Consider the following 20563-nt stretch of genomic DNA (forward strand, 5'->3'; position numbering starts at 1 on the left):
CAGTTATAGTCTGCAAGAAGACTTCCCACTAGTTCAAGCATGACGCCAGATGTAGGCTAATCTGTCAACGCGGCGTTTTCTGAACTGGGCTACCTATTTGGCATCAAAGGTAGGACTACACGCCACATATAGCTATTGAGAATGTGCAGCACGTGAGGTGTTAAGGATGCTTTTATTCTGTGTCAGTTGATGAAAGACACCAGGAATACCACGAACATGTCAAACACATACTTTTACTTGCATGTAAGACAATGGCCTAGTCTTGGCACACGATTTTTTTTTCTCTATCCGATCTTTGGGTGTTTCTTGGAACTTTATTGTGGGAATGACCTCATGTTTAACAGACGCCAAGTTAAGAGACAACGTGGTTTTTAGCCACTAGCGGTCGCTCTGTTTCCAGCTAATTCTTTCCTTCGTCTTTGGATGAAGGGGTGCCTTGAAGTTGGGGGCTGCTAGACCAGCGCTTGTGCGGCTTTTTCCCCTTGCTGCTGTATGGGAGATGTTGCAGTCGCCTGCGGCCGGTTTCCCAACTTGCTGAATGCAAACACAGTATCTGTAATTATATCCTCGGCACTAAGAAGGATGATTCGAGTCTTGCTTCACTTTTTGATAAACATTACATGCAGCTTGGTGCATTTGTAAAGTTTTCCCTGTCTTTTTTACAAGGTAAGTTTGTTTTGTTATTATGGTGTGCGAAAACATCACGAAAATAAGAAACGGGCTTGCTCAGAGTAAAACACACTCGTGTTTCAATATAATAGCCGGCCCACTAGCTAACTACTTTGCTAGGTAATTATCGATAGGGATTTAAAACGGAATCATTTTAGCAGACGACATCGCTAAAACCTAGCTAGCAAGCTAATCTTATCGCCACGTTTTTTAAAAAACATAAAACCATTCATTGGTGGTTGATAAAATAACTACGCAGACTAACTGATTGCATTATTTCCTTTTGAAATGCCTCGGGGACATTAAACGCACACAAGAGCAACACCCAACTACGAGATAGCTTTTGCTAGCCTGGAATTGCATCCTTGCTGGCGGGCAGCCCCCTTTTGCCAACGTTTTCATTTGCCTAGCTAGCTAGCTAACTGCTATCAAGACACTTGTAGCTGGTTGGGTAGATCTAATATTTATTATGGATACTGTCGGGCTGGAAGCAGCGTTGTGGCTTATGTTATATTTTTGACGTATTTATCTAACGTTAACTAGTTGTGAAAGTAGCTGCGAAGTGATTTTTATAAAACAGAATTTAACTGCAGGAATTTTGACTAGAGTAGCCACTCACGTCCCACAGTGATAACCTAGCAACTGGTTAAATTACTGCAGTGCAACTGATCTGTTTCCAGGGACTGGCTCATTTGCTTGAGCAGTTTTCTTCTGTGAGCCGATCGACCAGCAGTAACTAGTTGAGCCTAATTGTTCTCCAGCTTCATGCTCTAGTTGTAGTAATATCACGGTATAATGAAGGCGTTGTCATGAAGCAGCATCCTTGGGTTACCAAAATGCGTGGTTTGTCTCAGTGCCGCATTTAAAACAATGGAGATCGGTTTAGGGAATGAATGTATGTTTTTAAAATGGTAGCTAGAGGTTCGCAAGTGGTGAAAACAGTGTGTTACCCATATGTTAGCAGAGGCAGGGCTCCTCCACATGGTACACATGCTCCACACCGTAGCATATGGCGTCCAGGTGCAGTCTGGTTTTCAGGTCTGCATCTCTGCCGTCTATTCATTGATGTGAAATGGATACCTATGTGTCAATTGAGAGTCTTCAAAGCGTGGCATCATGTTCGTTGATATTTATAGTAACGGTTGTCAAACGATGTTTTTAGTAGCCTGACAAACTTGTATACCGATTGGTTTTAATTGGAAATTGCACTGTTTGTGTGTTTACCTTTCTCAGATTTGGGGAGGAAACCAAGACCGTATTTTAAAATGCTGTTGCCAAAGCTATAGGTGAGGCACTGTAAAAATGATTTTGAGTTTGTATAACCAACACTTATATTGTTCTGGTTGCAAGGTCTCCTCTAAGAGACTACACAGTATACAGTAAAATGTACAATTTATTTGAAGTCCCTATGATATTTTTCAGGTCGAAACATGTTTTTAGTCATAAGTACATTGAAAATAATACATTAGTTATGTTAATATGTTGAAATGGCTGTTTATGAAATATCCCAGTCATATGTGTTTATACAGAGCTGCTGTCATCCTGAAAGGACAGTTGATGGAAAGAATTAAGGGTACTAGGAACCCATTATAGTTAGTTTTGTTGACAAGCTGTTAAAATTATATGAGGAAAATGATTTATTTTGCTTTAGTAGCATCAATATTTAAGACACATGAAAAGAGATGCTTATTTATTTCTGACATGTGTTTTGAGGCACATTACTTATTAAGTAGAACTTTTTATGTATTTCCTGAGTGTTTTTTTTTTTTTTTTTTTTTACATATTTATGGAATGAATAAGTATTGCTGACTTTGAGTTATTTTTACCTTTATTGCAAAAGTATATTGTTTGCCATTTCCTTTTTGGATTTGAATGGGTTTTGTGTTGTAACTCAAAAAACTGCACATAATATAACACTGGAACGCCATACTCATTTGAGAGTTAACCTGCAGATTTTTTTTTTTTTTTTGTGATTTCATGACTAAAAACTGACATCTGTTCCATTTGTTCTTTTCAGAGGCCTGGTCTGATAACTGCTTGCTGCATGCTGCATGTACATCTCCTTTCCTCTTCTGAATGTCCTGCATGAACCATTTCCACCTTCTGGTTAAGTTGTTCATGTCATCCCCAGAACTGAGTTGGCCTCCCTGTCTCATTGCTTTTTTGTGAAAGTGTGACACCCTCTCACCCCGCCCCCCCCCTCAAAAAAAAAAAAATGGGCAAGGACACCAGTAATGGTCTCATTCTTTCGTCAAAGAAGGCCACCTGTCGCTTCCGCGGGGAGAAGGGCCGGGAGATCGAGAGGCTGCAGGCGGCGCTGGAGGCGGAGAAGAGCAGGGGCAGGCAGGCGCACAGGAGGTACTCGGCGGAGCTGAAGCGGCAGAGGGAGGCGGCGGAGCGTGAGCGGCAGAAGGCTGTGCGGGACCTCACCCACAGGTATGAGCGGGAGAAGGCCCTGGAGCTGCTGAGGCTGCGGGAGGCCCTGGGAAAGGAGCGGGAGGCCGAGGTGCGCCAGCTGCTGCGCTGGAAGGGCGGGGGCAGCCCGCAGAAGGAGCGAGAGTCCGCCGTCAGGCAGGCCCGGGAACTGTACCGTCAGCTGGCCCGTGAGCTCGCTGGCAAGCCCGGCCCGCGCAGCCCGGCGGGCAGGAAGTGTCCCGGTCAGCCCAGCTGCCTGAGCAATGTGGTGATCTACCACAGGCTCGAGCAGCTCCTCACCACGCTGCAGTGGGAGGCGCATGGCGAGCAGTCCGCCCTCGTGCGACGACTCAGGCAGGAGCTGGACCTGGAGAAGAACTTCTTCCTCCGTCACCTGCTGGAGGCCCACAGCTGGGCGGAGCCGGAGAGCAGCTGCAGCAGCAGCAAGCGGCGGTCCGTGAGCTGCGCCCAACTGCACAGGCCCCCTAAGGCCGACCCGGACTCCAGCTTCGGCGGGCCTCGCGTGTCCCGCTCCAGGTCATCCCCCCAGAAGTCCAGGAGCGCTTCCCCGGGACCCAGGAAGAAGAGGGGAGAGGCGTGGAGTTCACTGCCCAGGAGGGAGCAGTTCCAAGTCTGCCGCTGCTCCTCTCCGCTCAAAGAGACCTCCTGCAGCAGCGTGTCCTCAGAGTCCCGCTCCACGCAAACATCCCTGTCTTCAGGGGGGACGCCCCTCCTCCAGAACTCCATCACCGAGTCAGCCGTATTGGAGGAGTCCTCCCGGTCCAGATGCTCTCTCGCAGATATGGAGAACATGGTAGGCACTCAGTCTTTGCAATCTACTTCTGGCCCAATGACCTTTTGCTGTGGATTTTTTTTTTTTACTGCAGTATGACTTTCAGAAAAGATTATTTTGCAACTCTGGTACGCCTTGATTGAAGAAATGCTTCAGCTGACACAATGATCCATTGTACTGTAAGCAGTGGGTAACCGTCAGCATCAGGCCTTCACTGTTCTGGAGATCTCTGCATTGCACTGCAACCACAATATATGGCCACCATAAAATTTGAAGCAAAGCTGAAAAATACTGGCTTGCTATTTTAAGAGGCACTCAGTGTGCAGAACCAAGAATATCCAAGTCACTCACCTTGGACAGAGATCAGAAAAGAGATCAAGGAAATTACATTTACCCTGTCCTAGCCTGCAGGACAGAATTGCCTAATTTTCTCATAAAAGTAGTTTTTGTTCATGATAAAAAGCAATTGATATTTAGACTAAAAGGTGTTAAGTGGCATAAATATTTAGTATTTTTTTATTATTGTAGTTTCACAGCGGTTGAGCAATTTGGCATCCACTCAGAACAACGCTTATTATCAAATGTGTTCACATTTAATGGCTGCTCTCAGACTTAATCAGTAGTTTACCTTATAGTTCTTTAGAATGTGTATTAAACTAGAGCTTGAAATAAAGATTTCTGGAATGAAAAAAATGAACTCCAAGTTAAAAGTGTTACATAAAATAAACTAATTATGCACCAAGTATATACCCTTGCATGGCTGACTTTTATAAAATGCTTAGTGCATCCAGTCACACTGGCAGAAGGCCAATGTCTTATCATGAGCAGGTGCAGCAATAGTTGCTTTAAAACCTTTGGTAAGCTGCCTGTAATTCATTGGTTATCATTAAGCAAGCTCACATGTGATTCAGTGCTGTTATCTCCCAATCTCGCTTAGCACCATGTGCATTTCTGCAGATACCTGGTGTCTTGACCTCAAGAAATTCATTATAACTGATGTATGCAGGTAGTTTTATTTGTTTTCTGCTTGCTTGTGTTTTTTTCTGCCAGCTGACTCTTTAGTACCCAAATTTAAATAATAGGATCCTAGCCCTGTGTTTCTGGCAGGGTGTGTGTCCTTAATATTGTGATGGAGGAAGTATGTCTTGGTTTAAAGTGCTTTGTCAACAGATTTGTGCTGGAATCAATGTGTGCTTTGACACCTCTTCACATGCCCCAGAAATGTCTAGCACTACTGATGATAAAAAATACACATGACATTCTCAGAGGAATGTGAAGACTTATATTGGCAAGTTTCCTTGTGGTGCTTTCTGAAAACGAGTGGACTTTTCAGAATGAAAGGTTTTATGTGTGGTTACCTGTTTTATTTCTAGACACAATACATGGGGAATGTTATATTATAGGCTAGATTGTGTCTGTAAATAGCTGTGTACCAGACTTCAAAACCAGTTCAAACCAGATGGCCAGTTCTTTGTCCAAGTTGGAGAAGAATCAGTAATTTATGCTGTCCAGCAGTATGTTACATTGTAATCATGATGAAGAATGTGTTTGCACTAGCCACAGTGAGATGGTAAGTTGGAAGAGGCACTACCAGGGCACACAGATTGGCCAATCCGCTACTCTTTGTGTAGAAGGAGAGAGTTCCCTCTCTTGCAGCAGTATAAATAATTAATGCTTCTATTACTTTCAAGTGAGCTGCAGTGGGCATTTCATTAGGGCATTTTTATGTTGCTGTGGTTCAGCCAGGGTGTCTTCAGAAGCTGAGAATACGTGCAGGTCTAGTTTTATCATGTCAAACAGAAACATTTCCCACTCAAGGGATAAATATATCTGATAGGACTTGCTCAACGCTGGTCTTTCTTAGAGAAAGCAAAACAAAACTGGTAATATTCTTGTCATGTTGTTAAGCAGAATGGATCTGTTCCCAGTGTTGCAAACCTGCAGATTTCCTTGCTTTGTCTACAGAGCAAAACGCTGACCACCCTTAGGACATCATCTCCTTCAGGTAGCCTTATGATTGGTCCAAGTGAGCAGTTCTGGTTCGAATAGAGAATCAGTCTTTTTTTTAAACATTCTCTGTGCTTCAGGACCAGGGTGGCCAACCCCTGTTATCAACTCAGTCATTAAACGCTGTTGTCAGTCAGAGGGTTGAGTCGAAAATGCAGATGTGTGAACTGTGAATCCATCAATGGCCGGTTTCGCTACTCTCCGGTCCTTGTAATTCCAGTCATTTTCACTATCGTAAAAATGTGCGCTTTCTGATTGGTCCAAATAAAGGGCTGGACTGGGCTCTACAGGGAGGGTAATTTATGCTGTCCATTTGAGTTTCACGTATCAGTGGTCAAGGTGGACTGACTGTTGAAATGCGTGGTGTCTGTGTTGTTTGTATGCGGTTCAGGAAAGGCTTGCGCTTCCTGGCAGTGACGCCCATGCCGCACTGAGGCAGGGCTTTGTGCGGTAATCCCCTTCGTGTGTGTTTGTTTCCTTTGTATGAAACGCACCTTTGCGTACGCTGCTGTGTCCAAACCCCCCTCCCCTCGTGTGTCACCTACGCAGTCCCCCGACGCCGCATTGTGCTGCCTATTACCATTTTAATGAAGACGCGACCGGGGACTGTAATGTGAGCAGGGGAGTGTTAAATAGATTCATCTGTAAGCTGCGCGCACACACCGCACAACAGCTGGGAAGGTGGGAGGGAGAACGGGGAGGGGTCGGGACACCAGGCGGACAGCGTGTTCCGTTATAGAGCCCGGCCCGTGGAATTCGGCCCGTTCAAAATCCGGCGGCGTGTCCTGCTCTGGTGTGGCTGGCCCCACATTCTGTGCAAACACAATTGTTGATGCAGGTTTGCGGTTTGCTGGTTTGTCCCAGAGGGAGTCATATGCAAATTATTAACTCTGTTATTTTCTTTATTATTGAACAGCATTTACATAGATGGATCCGGTTGTCCCAGCTGGGATTTAGATTTATATTGGGCTTGTGAGAAATAGCCAAATCTTTTTTTTTTTTTTTTTTTTTTTTGTTTCTCTGCTAAGCAAGGAGTGAACATGGCCACAAATCTTTTCCTTTAGGTTGTTCTAAGAATGGGTGAGAGGTTTTGGTGTTCTGCATTCTTCATTAGCAGTAATCGTCAGTGGGTGGGTTACACAGTTTGCAATTTTAGCAGACAAAAGCCCCCCGTCCCAGAGCATGGCGGTCTGTTGGTAATTGAGTTGTAGGCAGGGACTGACAGCCAAACACAGCTGTGAAACCTCAACCTATACTTAGACCCAGGGCCACTTGCAATCCTTGATTGGCATCCTAAAACACTGCTTTCCTGGTGACTGAGGCATACTTAGCCCCCCCAGCACTTGTCACCAGTAATGCAACATTAAAACCGAGGGGGGCCGGGGGAGGGGGGGGGGGAGGGGTCAGATAAATTGATGCCGTAGCTTCTCTCCTCTGTGAGAGTCCGACCTCCTTGCTGCTTGTGTGCCTTTGCTATGAATCACACAGTAAAATATGCACACTGTAACTGCTTGGTGATTAAAGTTAAGCCCCTTCAATTTGTACCGAAGACAGGTCCCTTGGCATTCATGAGCGAATCCTCCGGTTTTCTGCCATCTCTAGCTGTTGAAGTGCTGTATCTTTCTTCCATGTGATCAGAGAGGCATTAGAATTTCAAATAAGTCATTTGACATTGTGAAATGGGGTAGTTGACCTTCCATCCTCGGTCCTTTTAGAGATGGCTTGATGTTAAGATGTATTTACATTTACATTTATTTATTTATTTAGCAGACACTTTTATCCAAAGTGACTTACAAAAGTGCATACAGTAAGTATAGCGACAGTACGGGGACAGGATGTGTACAGTTCCACAATGAGACAGTAGTTCTCAGCTGAGAGCAAGGTCTGTTTGAGGACACAGTACTATCAGATTTGTACAATTACAGCCCATAGGGCAACTAATACGATACACCTTCAAACAGCAAACTTCAACAACTTCAAACGGCGCAATGAGTGTCAGGGTAAAGGCGGCAACAAGAAACAAAAAGCACAGCAATTTACGACAGCACTGATTGGGGGGGGGCAGCAATTGTGTGCTGGGTCAGTCCAGGTAGAGTCTGAAGAGGTGCGTCTTCAGGCCCCGTCTGAAGGAATGGGGTGGAGGATGTATCTTTTTTTAAGCCTTAGCCTTTATGATCCTCTCAGGACAGAAAAAACACTACAGAACATACTGTATAAGTGGCCTATAGGAGGTGAAAAGAGCTAGTGTTCATATATTCTGTTGTTTCGCCACTAGTTCTCTCAAGTAATAATTCAAATGTACTGACCTGTCTGGCTCAGGGAGGGATGGGCCAAACACATGTGTTATGTAGCTTTTCCACCATAACTATCTGAGAGGGGCGGCCAGAGAACATTTCAGCCCAGCATCTATAAAAATGTAGTGGAATTAGGTTGGTCTTAAAAGGAAATGTTCACAGACAGAAAAAGCGAGGTGAACACATTTTTTAGGAATGCGAAATGTGCAGTGTTCTCTGTGCTCTACAGGATTAGCGGTCCAGACACCAGCCTCATGTTTCTCAAACGCTCCCTACCTAATGGAATTTTGTACAGGGTGCAGAAGTGGCATCTTATTTGTAGATAGTAACCCTCTCTCCCTCCCGTGTCGAACCTGAAACATCCCAGGCCTCAATCCTAACGAGCGCTCATTGCGGCGGGGTGAAACCGGAGATAAGCACAGGCGGGATGAGGAGAATGGGGGAATAGATTGGTGAAATGTGGCAGGCCTTGGAGCACATGATTGAACTTCGCGGGGGATTCATTAAGTCGGATGCGTTTCACGGGAGAGAGGAAAGGAGAGGGCGGGGAGCTGGGGAATTAGCGTGCCTGTGGCCTTTCACTCGTGGAGATAAGGCGTTTTGTCAGTAGCTGTAAGATGTTTTGTCATTACCAGGTTTTACCAACTTGTAAAGCTTTGTTTTTGCTGATCATGCATTGCCTAATATGAAATATTTAGCAGAAAGAAAGAAGAAGAGAATACATTAGATTGTAATGAATATTTTGGATATAACAGTAAACCGACTATTTTCTGACAGAATTTCAGAATTTCAAGTAATTTGTCTAATGAGTTTGACAGATGATGTGATAACTTAGAGTAGAGGAAGAAGTGCCACTGTAAGTAAGCATTTTCTTGGTGTATTTCATGCTCCTGTTTGCTTAGTTTATTTATAAATACCAGAACTATCTAAGATTTATGTGCTCAGTGGGTCCTGTGGCTCAGCTTAACACTTGGCAGTGAATGGTCAGCTGTTGTCAGATGGCCAACTCAGGTCATTTGAAGAAAAACCCCCCAAACGCCCTCTCCCTTGTACTGAAGCACAAATGGCACAACCAGGGTGGGATCTGGCTGCTGATTTATGCAGTCGGTTATCATGGGAAATGGCAGTGCTGTCAATTTCATGCCCTTCAGGCAGCCAACTGCGAACTGCACCAGATAAGTCCTCAAGGTCCAGGAAGCTTTTTCTTTGAGTGCTCGCAGTGTCTCCACTTGTAAAAGCCCCCCCAGCTGAACCTGACAGCTGACACAATTTCATTGCCCATTTTAGGCCACTGGGACATTGGTGTAAGGCGCGTAAGCAAATATAACACATGAAAATGCATTGTCATGTCCATCAAAGCATAGTTACACCACAAAAGCTGGCAGACATGGCTTTTTAACCTTTTACATCTCAGGTTACAACTGCATTGAAATTTTCAGCCACCCTGGTACATTTGGCTTTGTGTGGTTCAGCCCGCTTTGTGTTGCCGAATAACATTGAGTTGCTAAGCACTGAAATTCTGCTTGAACTGCATAATGTGGGGAACGTGTAACGTCATTGATTCCCGCTGTTGTTTTTTTTTTTTTTTTCTTTTAACCTTCTGTAAGTAACTGTGGCCTTGCTGATTATAAGGTGACTCCCTGCCAGGGAGCTGACAATGAACAGCGCTCAGGTCGGGGTCTCACGGACGTCACTTGTTATTGTAGTCACGGCTACGTAGGCAACGGCGTGTCCTCTGGGACTCCCAGCGTAGCCTCCTGTTGTGGGGGGGAGGGGGGGGATTATCCACTTCAGAGTGTCTAACCAGCCCCCACTAATCCCAGCAATCTGCTCTCGCCCGGCCTGCTCCGCTCCCCCCGTTCCTGGGAGCTGTCAAGGTGACCAAGGAGGCAGATCTGGCCCTCCGCTCGAGCAGGCAGGTGCTGTAAGCCTCAGACAAGCCTTTGGAAATGAAACACACACCTCCAGGTCCATCACACGAGTAAATCTGGCTTTTAAACCACATGGTGTTTTGTTTTTACTTTTTTGTTTCCCCATCAGCCACTGCCCTTCTGCTCAGATATACTTTTGAGGTTGAGCTCTGTGTGTGTGTGTGTGTGTGTGTGTGTGTGTGTGTGTGTGCTTGTGTGTGTGCGTGCATGTGTGCGTGTGCGTGCGTGTGTGAGTGAATGAGCCACAGACAGTGACGTAACCCCACTCTAGTCCAAAGGAGACTTCTATCAGCCCTCCCCCCCAGGGTGATGGACCTGAGCCTTTGGCGCATTCAGTGAGTCATCCCTTTTGTGTGGAAGTTGTACCATATGCGGAAAGAGTCTGCAGGTTCAGCCTCACACTATTTGCAATTGTATGTTTGCCATGATCCAGTGATTCTCTTTTTGACTGAGTTGATTGCTGAACATGTGGGCCTAATATAACATCACTAAATGGTTTAACTATGGAGAATTACGGGATGTATATGCAGCAATCTAAGTACTTGGTGGCATGCATTGTTAGGTGTATATAGCGGATTGAGACAGGTATTACAGTATATTTGTAAAGCTGTTCTGCTAGACTGAGCTGCTATTCTGCAACACTGAGAAAGTGATGACAGAATCAAGTTAATCCTTCCTTTATAATTCTGATCTATGTAGTTGCTTGTTGGTACTTACCGGTTGGAATACACTGTTAGCAGTTCCTGCTTTCTGTATGTCTGTAGGAAATCAGACTTGTGTGAGAGAGAGGGGCTCATTTAGTAAAGTGAAGGGAGGTGGACATGGCAAGGGATTGGCTGAATAGAGGCTCCAAGTCAAAAGTGACTGCGCATCCTCATGGACAGATAGGCCTAATTTTTAGTCCATTCTAGCCAGCTTGGAATTAAATTATTCTGTTAAGATATTTTATATACTTTGTCCCCATGTATAACCCTAAATTATGAACCACTAGTTGAACATTATTCACCGCTAATATCCTATTAGTAGTTGTGCAGCGGGCTGAAGTGTGACAAATGCAGTACACTTGCATGACAACAATGACAGTTTTTTTTTTTTTTTTTTTTATGCTCCAATGCATCAGGAGAGCAAATGGCGAATAGGGGGTAGGCACATCTCCCTGACGCTTGTGAGTTGCTAATGATGCTCATCATCAACTAATGACACAATCAAGGCTTGTAATGTCTTTGACTGTAGGACTCTGTCTGGTTAACTGACTGAGCCACTCAGGAATCCACGAAATTGATTTTATTTAAAATTCACATTCATATAATGGTTAGGACATTATTTTGCATGCAGTTATATTATTTGTTAGGACATTATTTTGGTACGCTACAACTGTTACTGTCTTTTTTATATTGCAGTCACAACTGAACAAATTCTGCTGGCTGCCTTTCCATGCTACCCACTCTCTAAGCAGCATACAACAACAAAGAAAGTAAAATCTCTCTTTTTAATCTCCCGGTTGCTTGTCTTCTCCCATGCTTGCTCACTCTCTCTTAAGACAGCCCTTAGGACGCTGGTCCATGCTGGCCTCATACAAGGCTGTACACTTTGCAGTGAAAGCTGCTGTATTGTGCAGGCAAATTCATTGCCGCTTAAGTTCAAACTTCGGCAAATGTCTGTATTTTGGGGAGTTGGTAGCAAAAGTGGGTCACTGTGCCTCCCCCTCCCTTTACAATCTGGTTCAAGATTTAACGGAAGGGATTTTAAATTATTTATCAAAGCTTGAGCTGTATCTGAACTGGGGAGCGCAGCAGAGGCAGGGAGTGGAATCGCGCTCAAAGACAGCCGCGCAAAAAAAAAAAAAAAAAACGTCTGCAAAACACTGCTTTCGTCTGAGAGACGTCGCCTCGATCCCATCGCTCACCCGCTGTTAGAAAATATCATGCCTGTGTTGATCTTCTTAATATTCTGGGAAAGTAAACAAGAAAAAAGAAAGCGATTAATCATCAATGCTGACTGAGGTCAGTCGAGGTGTTGTAGAGTTGGGTCCAGTTTACAAGCTGCGTCATACTGAAGTCATGGCATATGGGCCCTCCATTATGTAGTATCGTGTGATAATTTATGTGTTTATATCCTCACATGGCATAGTCCAGGTTCAGCTCAGACATATTTTTTCACATGAGGTATGTTATGGAAATATGGCAGATTTGCATGCAGTTATACTGGCAGAAGAAACGGACTGTAGTGACATCCAACAGATTGTGGAGCAGCTTTCAGAGCCGTTTGAAGCATTGGGTGGATCCAGCTCCGGCACTCGACAAACAGCTGTGAGGGTCGTGTTTACACACGCTGTCACTGTATTTGCAGTAGAAAAGTAGGCAAAATGAAAAAAAAAGTCTGTTTCCATTTCCAGAAATTCTCCATTTTCAACCTCCAGCCTCTCAGAAAATCTGTGTCATGGGAAAGACGGGAAGACATTGATGTTGACACTTCAGAAGTGTGTCTCTGTGACTGTCACTCTCTAGCCTGCTGGCTTTTGCTGTTTCATGCTGGGAATTTGAAATCAAAAAGGCTGCCATTCTGAGCCGACAATGAGGTTTGCTGCCTGATGTCTTCTCCTGGAGGCAGGGAGATGTGAACACAATAGGCTCTTGCTTATTGGAGGAAAATGCAAAGATAGTGAAAACACTATTGTATATATATAACGGTTTTGTGATGACGATAGCGTTGCTGTGGTATGTGGCACTGGGTCAGAAAAGGTGATAAATTGCATTGATGTATTTACATTTGAGCTGTAGTCTTCTGTGACTTTAAATATTCTTTGCAAAATTTTCGTGCAAATCACTTGCCTGGGGACGGATTTCGAATTACCCATTATCTTTTGCTGGTCGTCACCCTAAGGCTGCCATTGGGCGTATGAGCACAGCGTGCGTACGTTACAGGATACATGGTGACCGAGTTTTCGATCATTAACCACTGTGATCAGGCTTGTCTGACACTGCTGTGTACTGCCTGCCAGTGCGCTTCATAGATTTCCGTTTTTCGATCTGTGCCCCGCGCTCAGACAGGAGCTAAATTAAAAGTCAGAGAGAAGATGGAGCATGCAGGAGAGACCCTGCCAGGCTGCTTCCATTTACTGCCAAGGTCATGCACAAGCAAGCATCCCATAATTAAAGTTAGTTAGTGTGCAAGAAAACTCTGAAATGCTGGCAAGTGATACAAGCAGAGATTGAGTGCAGGTATGCGTGGCTCTTGTAGGAACCTGTTTCAGACTACCGGTAGAATGGAACAGATTAAACAGGCTGTAGTTTGTGTGTTGCCATTGGAAGGCTTCTACAAGCACAAGTGACTGATGCCTGTTCTGCAGTAATCTGTTAGAACCGGGCTCCACTGGGGCCCTGTATCTGTTACCAAAACAGACTTTAACAAGTCCAGCAAAGTGATGCCACATTCATTGTGATGCTGGAGTTTAGCTTACATGTCGGGTTTCTGTTTTAGTTTTTGTTGAGTGACAATCAATCGAGACATTCCCATCCAGTAACCAATCCGATGCTGGCCAGACCACAAGCAAAATGCGATACGCAAACTGCATAATGATATTGTGTCAGTCAGTGTTATAGCTGTGAGAAAGCATCAAATTTTAAACCTAACCTAAAGTAAACCTAACCTTGCTTAATGTTTGATGAGCATTTCAGCAACTAAAAAGCTGCACATGAGACACATGTACCCTCATGTACCCCACACTGCGCCCTCTTTAGCAGCACACATGTACCCCACACTGTACCCTCTTTAGCAGCATAGGGGTTTCATAGCTGTACTAACATCTCTAAGGAAGAAATCAGTTTTAGCTGGTGGTAGCTATTTTTGTTAGTTACTGTCTTAGATAACATATTGTTTGTGAAATGAAAGCTTCCTCATCTCAATTCCATCAAATCACTCTCTACCCACAAATGATTCAAATGCACTGACTTGAACATGTGTGTGTGTGTGTGTGTGTGTGTGTGTGTGTGTGTATATATATATATATATATATATATATATATATATATATATATTTTTTTTTTTTTTAATGCATTTTCAAGACCTTCTTGCTGTTGACTGCTGTCAGCTCCCTCAGGTTCCTTCAGGCTTAAAATACAGTACTTGCTGCCTGTTAATGCACATATTATCCTGCAGCCCAGAACAGAAGTAGTGATTCACATGTATTTATGGGCAGGAGTGAGGTTGAAGGTCTCAGAAATGAGGGGAGAGTGTGGCCTCAGGGTTGTAGTTTATATTTCCCTGGCAGCTGTGCTGGGCTTGATTAGCATTGATTATAGCTTAACATGACAAAAATCTGTCAAAGTAGAGGGTTATCCAGAACCTGTACAATATATTACCTAGTGGGGGAATCGCATTCTGTGAGCTACATCACTTATTGAACTTGCAGCTAATTGGTTTTACTTTACTCCATTAGCTCAACGGCTGCACGTGCAAGTTATGTTGATGGCAAAGGCGCTTCATGCTAATTTGTTATACATATCTGACTTGAATGGGTTTCAAATTGAGAGTGTTTCGTGCATGAAGTGGGTTTAAATTTGAAAGCATTTTATATGTGACATTCAGGGGCAAAGAGGATCCTTTGTGAGTTTGAGAGTCAGTAATGTGACACTTCATAGCAGCGTGTGGACCTGCTGAACGGGAAGCAGGGTTCCTGTTCCTGCATCCTCCATTTTCCTTTTATTTTTCTCTCCCAGTCTTCTGTGTCGGCCTCTCTGCTGCTTCAGAGGTGTTAGCCAGAGGAAGTGATGTGCAGAGCTGGAAGGTATGACCGGCAGCATGTTGCAGCAGTTCACAAAGCCTTCTGAGACTGGAGGTTTTTCAACACCCCGGTGCACAGAAATAGACTGCCTTTAATTGGATGACATGCTTGGGTTCCCTTAATGCTGTCGATGGGAGAGCTGCGTGCACGTGCTGGCACCCCCGCTGCCTCTCTAACCCGGATCGGGATCCCGCAGCCTGGGCAGAGGCGGCAGCCTGCTGCTGTCATCACCTCTTACCAAAACTGACAGTCCACACAAGGCCAGGCTTTTAGGTGAAATTGTAAACGGGGTTAATGTGCGGTGCCGAGGGTGTCGTGACAGATGTGAAAGGAGTCTCAAAAGCTGTGAATTGGCCTCTTCTCTCCCTGCCCTGTAATGGCTTGGTACCGTCTCACAGGCTCCTTTCACGAAGCAGTGTTCACAAACAAGAAGCTTACTGTGGGCAGGCAACGATATGAATCCCTCTGTGAGAAGCAGTTTCGTGTCCATACTGTGGCTGGTACTGCGTCTCTGTTCTCCAATGAGCACTGCAGTCTAACTGGTACCATTATTACCACTGGCACTTTCCCATTGAAAAAATATAAAGCAATGAGTGGAAGTGTAGATCAGGGAAATAATCATTGCATCTATGGACCAGACCAAAATGTATATTTTGGAGGAAAAGGATTACAGGTGGAGCTCAGCAGTGTATCCAACATTTGTTCTTCATTATCGGACCGCTGGACGTTCTGCAACCACAGACTCCTAGTAAAGATTACTTGTATGTAAAGCACAGTGAGCTGCTCTGTTTGTTGTCATTGAGTACTGTGTAATCAGAACAATTCTAAGTCATGTGATGGGAAGGAAGTTGAATGCCACTGATTGCAAGACATTGTGATTACAGAGTTGCATATAAAATACTGGCAGTAAAGAAAGATCACTGGAATGCTGTGTCTTCTACCCTGTATTTATAGGCATAGTGTATTTTGGTCTGGGCCGTGAAAAGGTATAGTTATCTATGATTTCTGTGTATCTGCAAACTGTTTGTTGCACTGTGTCTAGTCTTGGTCTCTGAAGTGCTCTGTGCTCTCTCTGTGTGGCATGGTCTTCTCTGCCTCTGTCAGGACTCTCAGTAATGACCCCCTGTCATCTACAGTACATAGTAGTCCACTTGTACTGCTGTCTGTTTCGTGTATGTGTACTATTTATTAACTGTGTTTTATTGTATTTATTGTGTCTGTATTTTTAACAAAAACAAATTTCCACATTTGTGGACAATAAAGTCATATCATTATTATTATGATTATTATTACTGCCACTGTAAGTAAATTCTTTCTTTGCAGATACTGGAAATAATGTAAAAATGGTATAGACACTTCCATGGTCTACAGAAATCTACAGCTCCATCCTGCCTGTGGAGACGACCTGCTTTGACATGGAAATTTTCATTAATTGTGACTTGGCAATTCCATTGAAAGCCACATGGTATAGGGTTACCAGTACATAACCTAAGTATGTTTGTTTCAGAATCGGTCACAGTCTGCTTTTGCGCAAGGGGTTTTGTTAACATTGCTTCCTATTTCCATAGTACAGGCATACAGTTGGATACAGCAGAAGTAAGCAGTCCTGGTTCTGGAGTGTGGGAAGCACTCCTGGTTTTTGTTCCATCTGATCCTTTAATTATACACACACACACACACACACACACACACACACACATATAGATGGGCTATTAGGCTAAACGACTGTAGGTGATGATGCGTGGAGTTCTCAGCATTTTACCCTTCAGACGCACAATTAGGAAAGTGAATGGCAAAATATGGAATATCATACAGTATATCAGCATGCTACTGAATTTAGCCTTAGTAAAGCTGATAGGAAAGGAGAAAAGAGGCATGCTATTCTGAGTTGCGAGGTACAAAGATGGGAAAACTTGCTTTAACAGCGTGCAGGAAAAAGTGACGGTTGAAGGAATACTTTAATGGTCAATATATCTTGAACGGGCTAATGGCCACATACCACAAATAAACAGCAAGTACCTCAAAACCTAATGGAGCATCTGCGGGAGAAGGTATTTCATTTAGCTGTTAAGAATAATAGCATAACTTACTTGAAATCTGTCCTGTCAGCATCATTGCTTTTGGTAAGAGCAGAACAGTGGGGTTTGCATGGATGAAGCCCATCTTTTACTTTTGTTAGTAGCAGGTTGAGGACGGCGGATCCATAAAGGAACCCCACCAGGCAGTGTGGTGTGTTGTACCTGTTAAATAAAAGACATCCTAAATAAAGCGTACATGTTTTTCATCACTTTATTTTTTGGTTGCATATTGTGGACCAAATATATGCACATTTCATTTAATTTTGAAATGGTTCCCGTGAGCGCTTATCACTCGTTTTTACCTGTGAAATTCGTGCTGTAATAGACCGTGCTCATATTGCTCATGCAGCGCGGTGCTTTTCCAGTCAGTTAGGACCATAATTGCTCAAATAGATTGCCTGTCTTGTGTGAGGGTTCGTGCTGTACCAGTGATAATATGCACAGTGATAACAATTTCTTACCCTGATTACCTCTAACATGTTACACAAATGCTCAAAGCAATTATTGAAGCAATTCAAGACATGTTTATGTTTCAAAACATGTTTACTGTTCATTTGTGCATCTAGGCAGAGCCTGGTCTTTGCACTGAAAGCGTTAACCTACATTTCTTCCCCGCTTTGCCTTGAGCTGGTCCAGGTGATCATTTCTAATGGGATGATTCAATTTTCTGTCATGTCGGGTTCATTACCTTTTTAGCAATGGGCGAGAAATGTGCAGTGTGCCAAGAATATGAGGTACGGACCCATTCAGGATCCCATTGAAAGTGAAGGTTGTCTGACTGCGTTATCTGTCCTCTCTTATCTGTCAGTCTGAAGGCAGAGGTGCCTTTTGTTTTACTTAATCCCTCATTATTTCCTCTGTTTACAGCATTCGACTGACGGTTCCTCACTCCGTTCTCACGTTGCGAGCCAGCGCACCTTAGCCTACATAGTGTCAATAGGAGACACCCCCTCCCACGTTCACTTGCACACTAACATGTCAAATCTCTCAAATCTCTTCTCTCTTGCCTTAAACCGAAGACAGCGCCTCCTACTTGTCCAGTGCCGCCTGACACTTTGCTCAGAGGATGTGGGAGAGTGCCGTCAGGAGAAGGGAGAGACGCAAGACAGCACAGCCTCCTGTAGACCTTTAAATAGCCGGTGCGTCGGGAGCCATGAACGGGGGTGTCCGCATCTGAGATGTGTGCGACAGGTCGGGGCAGCTGCGGACGAGCGGTGGGGGAGGGAGGACCGGCAAACAAGCAGCTGCTTCCCTTCTGCACCTCGCAGCGGGGGCGTGTGGGGGGGGGGGGCTGTGAACGCCCCCTGTTTGTTACGGGCTTCAGATTCATATCGTACCTGAGACATTTCCTTCCCGCGCGGAAAGGTAATGGGGGGGGGGGGAGATTGAGTGACGGCAATGGTTCTGAGATTCAAAATGAAAAATGTCCTGAAATCCGTGGCATGACTCATAAACGATATAACAGACTTGGACTCGCTCCAGACTGGGCTGCTATTGAGGCGACGTGAATGTGTGATTTCCGCTGTGTGCAGAACTCTGAGTTTTCACACTGTGAAAATGCCTATAATGTACATTGAGCTGCTGTCCATCACATGGGAGAATTATTGATTGTGTTTGACTTATTCTTGTACTTTTAGTTGGGCTGTTGTGAGTTATCACCCAAATAGAAGGAACTGGTTTATGTTTGATAAACCAGCTTTTAAAATAACAAAAAAAAAAAATTTACTAATTTTAATATAATACATTATATACATATAATAATTATGAATATTGGATGAATTATTAATATTTAGTTAACGTGGACAGCTGACGTGATGTTTAAGTGTCATATGACCTGACCTGACCTGATGTTGGAAGTGTCATATGGATGGTCATAGGGGAAACGCACGTATTCAATTCAAGCACAAGTTGTTAAATCTCAGAAATGAACCACCTAGTCTGTTCTTTAAATTAATCAGTCAAGGCCACAGCAAGTAAATTTAAAAACCTGAGCGTGACTGACAGCCTTAATTTTTAGATATCCTGATTTTAACTGGAGCAGCGGCTCCAATCCTTGTGTGAAACCATTATTGACTATTAATAAACATCAAGTCGTCCTCCATACACAGAGTATTGACAGGAACCTCTGTGTGCTGCTGCAGGTCTGTGTTAATCTCCCTGGAGCTATTTGCTCTCACCGCGTTTGCTCATTTGAGAGGCAATTAACAGCCACAGCAACACTGTCTTGGCAGATATGAATTGTTGAAACTGAAAAGGTTTAGAACATTGTAACCAGGAAGCTTAAACGCATTAGCAATCCCAGTCCCAGTTTTCAGTCTGATTGGTTGTGTGTGTGTGTGTGTGTGTGTGTGTGTGTACTCACCAATGACAAAGCTATGAGTCATAAATTCAGTTATGGGTAAAATTGTGTGCCATGTAGTCCAAGCTTGTTCCAAGCTTAAAACGTATGTGTGTTTTCATTTGTATTCTTCATTGATGAGATCAAACAGGAAACTTCTCTATCTGTGACACTCGGTGTAGAGAAAGAAGAGTCCAGAAAAAGAGGGATCTTATTTATTCATTGCATTTACAGCTCGGGTTTGCTTAGAAATGCCGAATTGTATGCGCTACAGCGGTATGTATTGTTCCCGGGAGGTTGATGAGCCTTTGTCGTGTATTCATTTGTATGTGAGCAGTCCCAGCGTGTTGATGGACCTGTAGCGGTGCGTATGTCTGTGTGCACACAGCCAGTGTGTGAATGTGCAGCCCTCTCCCTCTATCACAGTGTGCCTCCTCTTGTACAATCAATAGGGAGCACACATCATTCCAGCATCATCACCATGGAAACGGTCACTCGCTGCAGTCAGATTGGCCCCCTCCCAGAGGCTGCTTTTATGTGATAGGACGACAGAATCCACCCCCCGCTAACACAAACACACGCACACAGACACACACACACACACATTATTTTTTTTCCCCCTCCTCCTCCTCCTCCTTCGCCTCATCTTAATGTTGTTATCTCCAAAAGCGAGATCAGGCAGTTGAGCGTCAGCCTCTCTGGCCGTCAGCACGCAGCACTGCGGTTCCTCATCGGCACAGGGAGTCCTCGGCTAACAGCAGGGACGCAGCGCAGGGGGGGAGACGCTCGGGCGGATCGGCAGACGCGACCGGTACCTGCGTCCGAACCTGCTGGCAGAGGGAGGGGGGGGAGGGTGACAGGGAAACGTCGGGCTCCCTCCGCTCGGCTCGGCTCGCGCACGTATGCCGGGGATGCTGTCGCCTGCGCGTACGGGGGGACCAGCGGCAGCCACCAGCCACCAGCCGCCAGTCACAGACCCAGCGCTGATTAGAGCGCTCTCCTCTCCCCTCTCTGCCTGAGCGACAGTGACGGATATGCCCAGCCGTACGCAGCATCGGAGCGAGGAAACAGGCGAGGATGCAGCCTTGATCAGCAGCGCTAGCGGGGCTCCCGGTCTGCGTACATGACTGAACTGTTTCCAACCGCTCTCTCTGCGTGTTGGACTGCCACGGTATCCTGATACGCTTTTTCATGCTTTCTTAATTTACATACGTGTACGTGCAGTTTGACGTATCTGCTGTGAATAGAGGAGTTA

At 44.6% G+C, this 20563-nt stretch overlaps 1 protein-coding gene across 1 annotated transcript in view; it reads left to right on the forward strand.

Moving 5' to 3' along the window:
- Nucleotides 1-2884: 2884 nt before the first annotated feature.
- LOC118774123 (peripheral-type benzodiazepine receptor-associated protein 1-like) overlaps nucleotides 2885-20563 on the forward strand; it is an 89999-nt gene continuing 72320 nt past the window's right edge. Inside the window, exon 1 of the mRNA XM_036523279.1 lies at nucleotides 2885-3898. Coding sequence (XP_036379172.1) covers nucleotides 2885-3898 — 1014 coding nt within the window. The remainder of the gene's footprint in view (nucleotides 3899-20563) is intronic.

Source organism: Megalops cyprinoides, chromosome 3, assembly GCF_013368585.1.
Source record: "Megalops cyprinoides isolate fMegCyp1 chromosome 3, fMegCyp1.pri, whole genome shotgun sequence".
Taxonomy (NCBI): Eukaryota; Metazoa; Chordata; class Actinopteri; order Elopiformes; family Megalopidae; genus Megalops; species Megalops cyprinoides.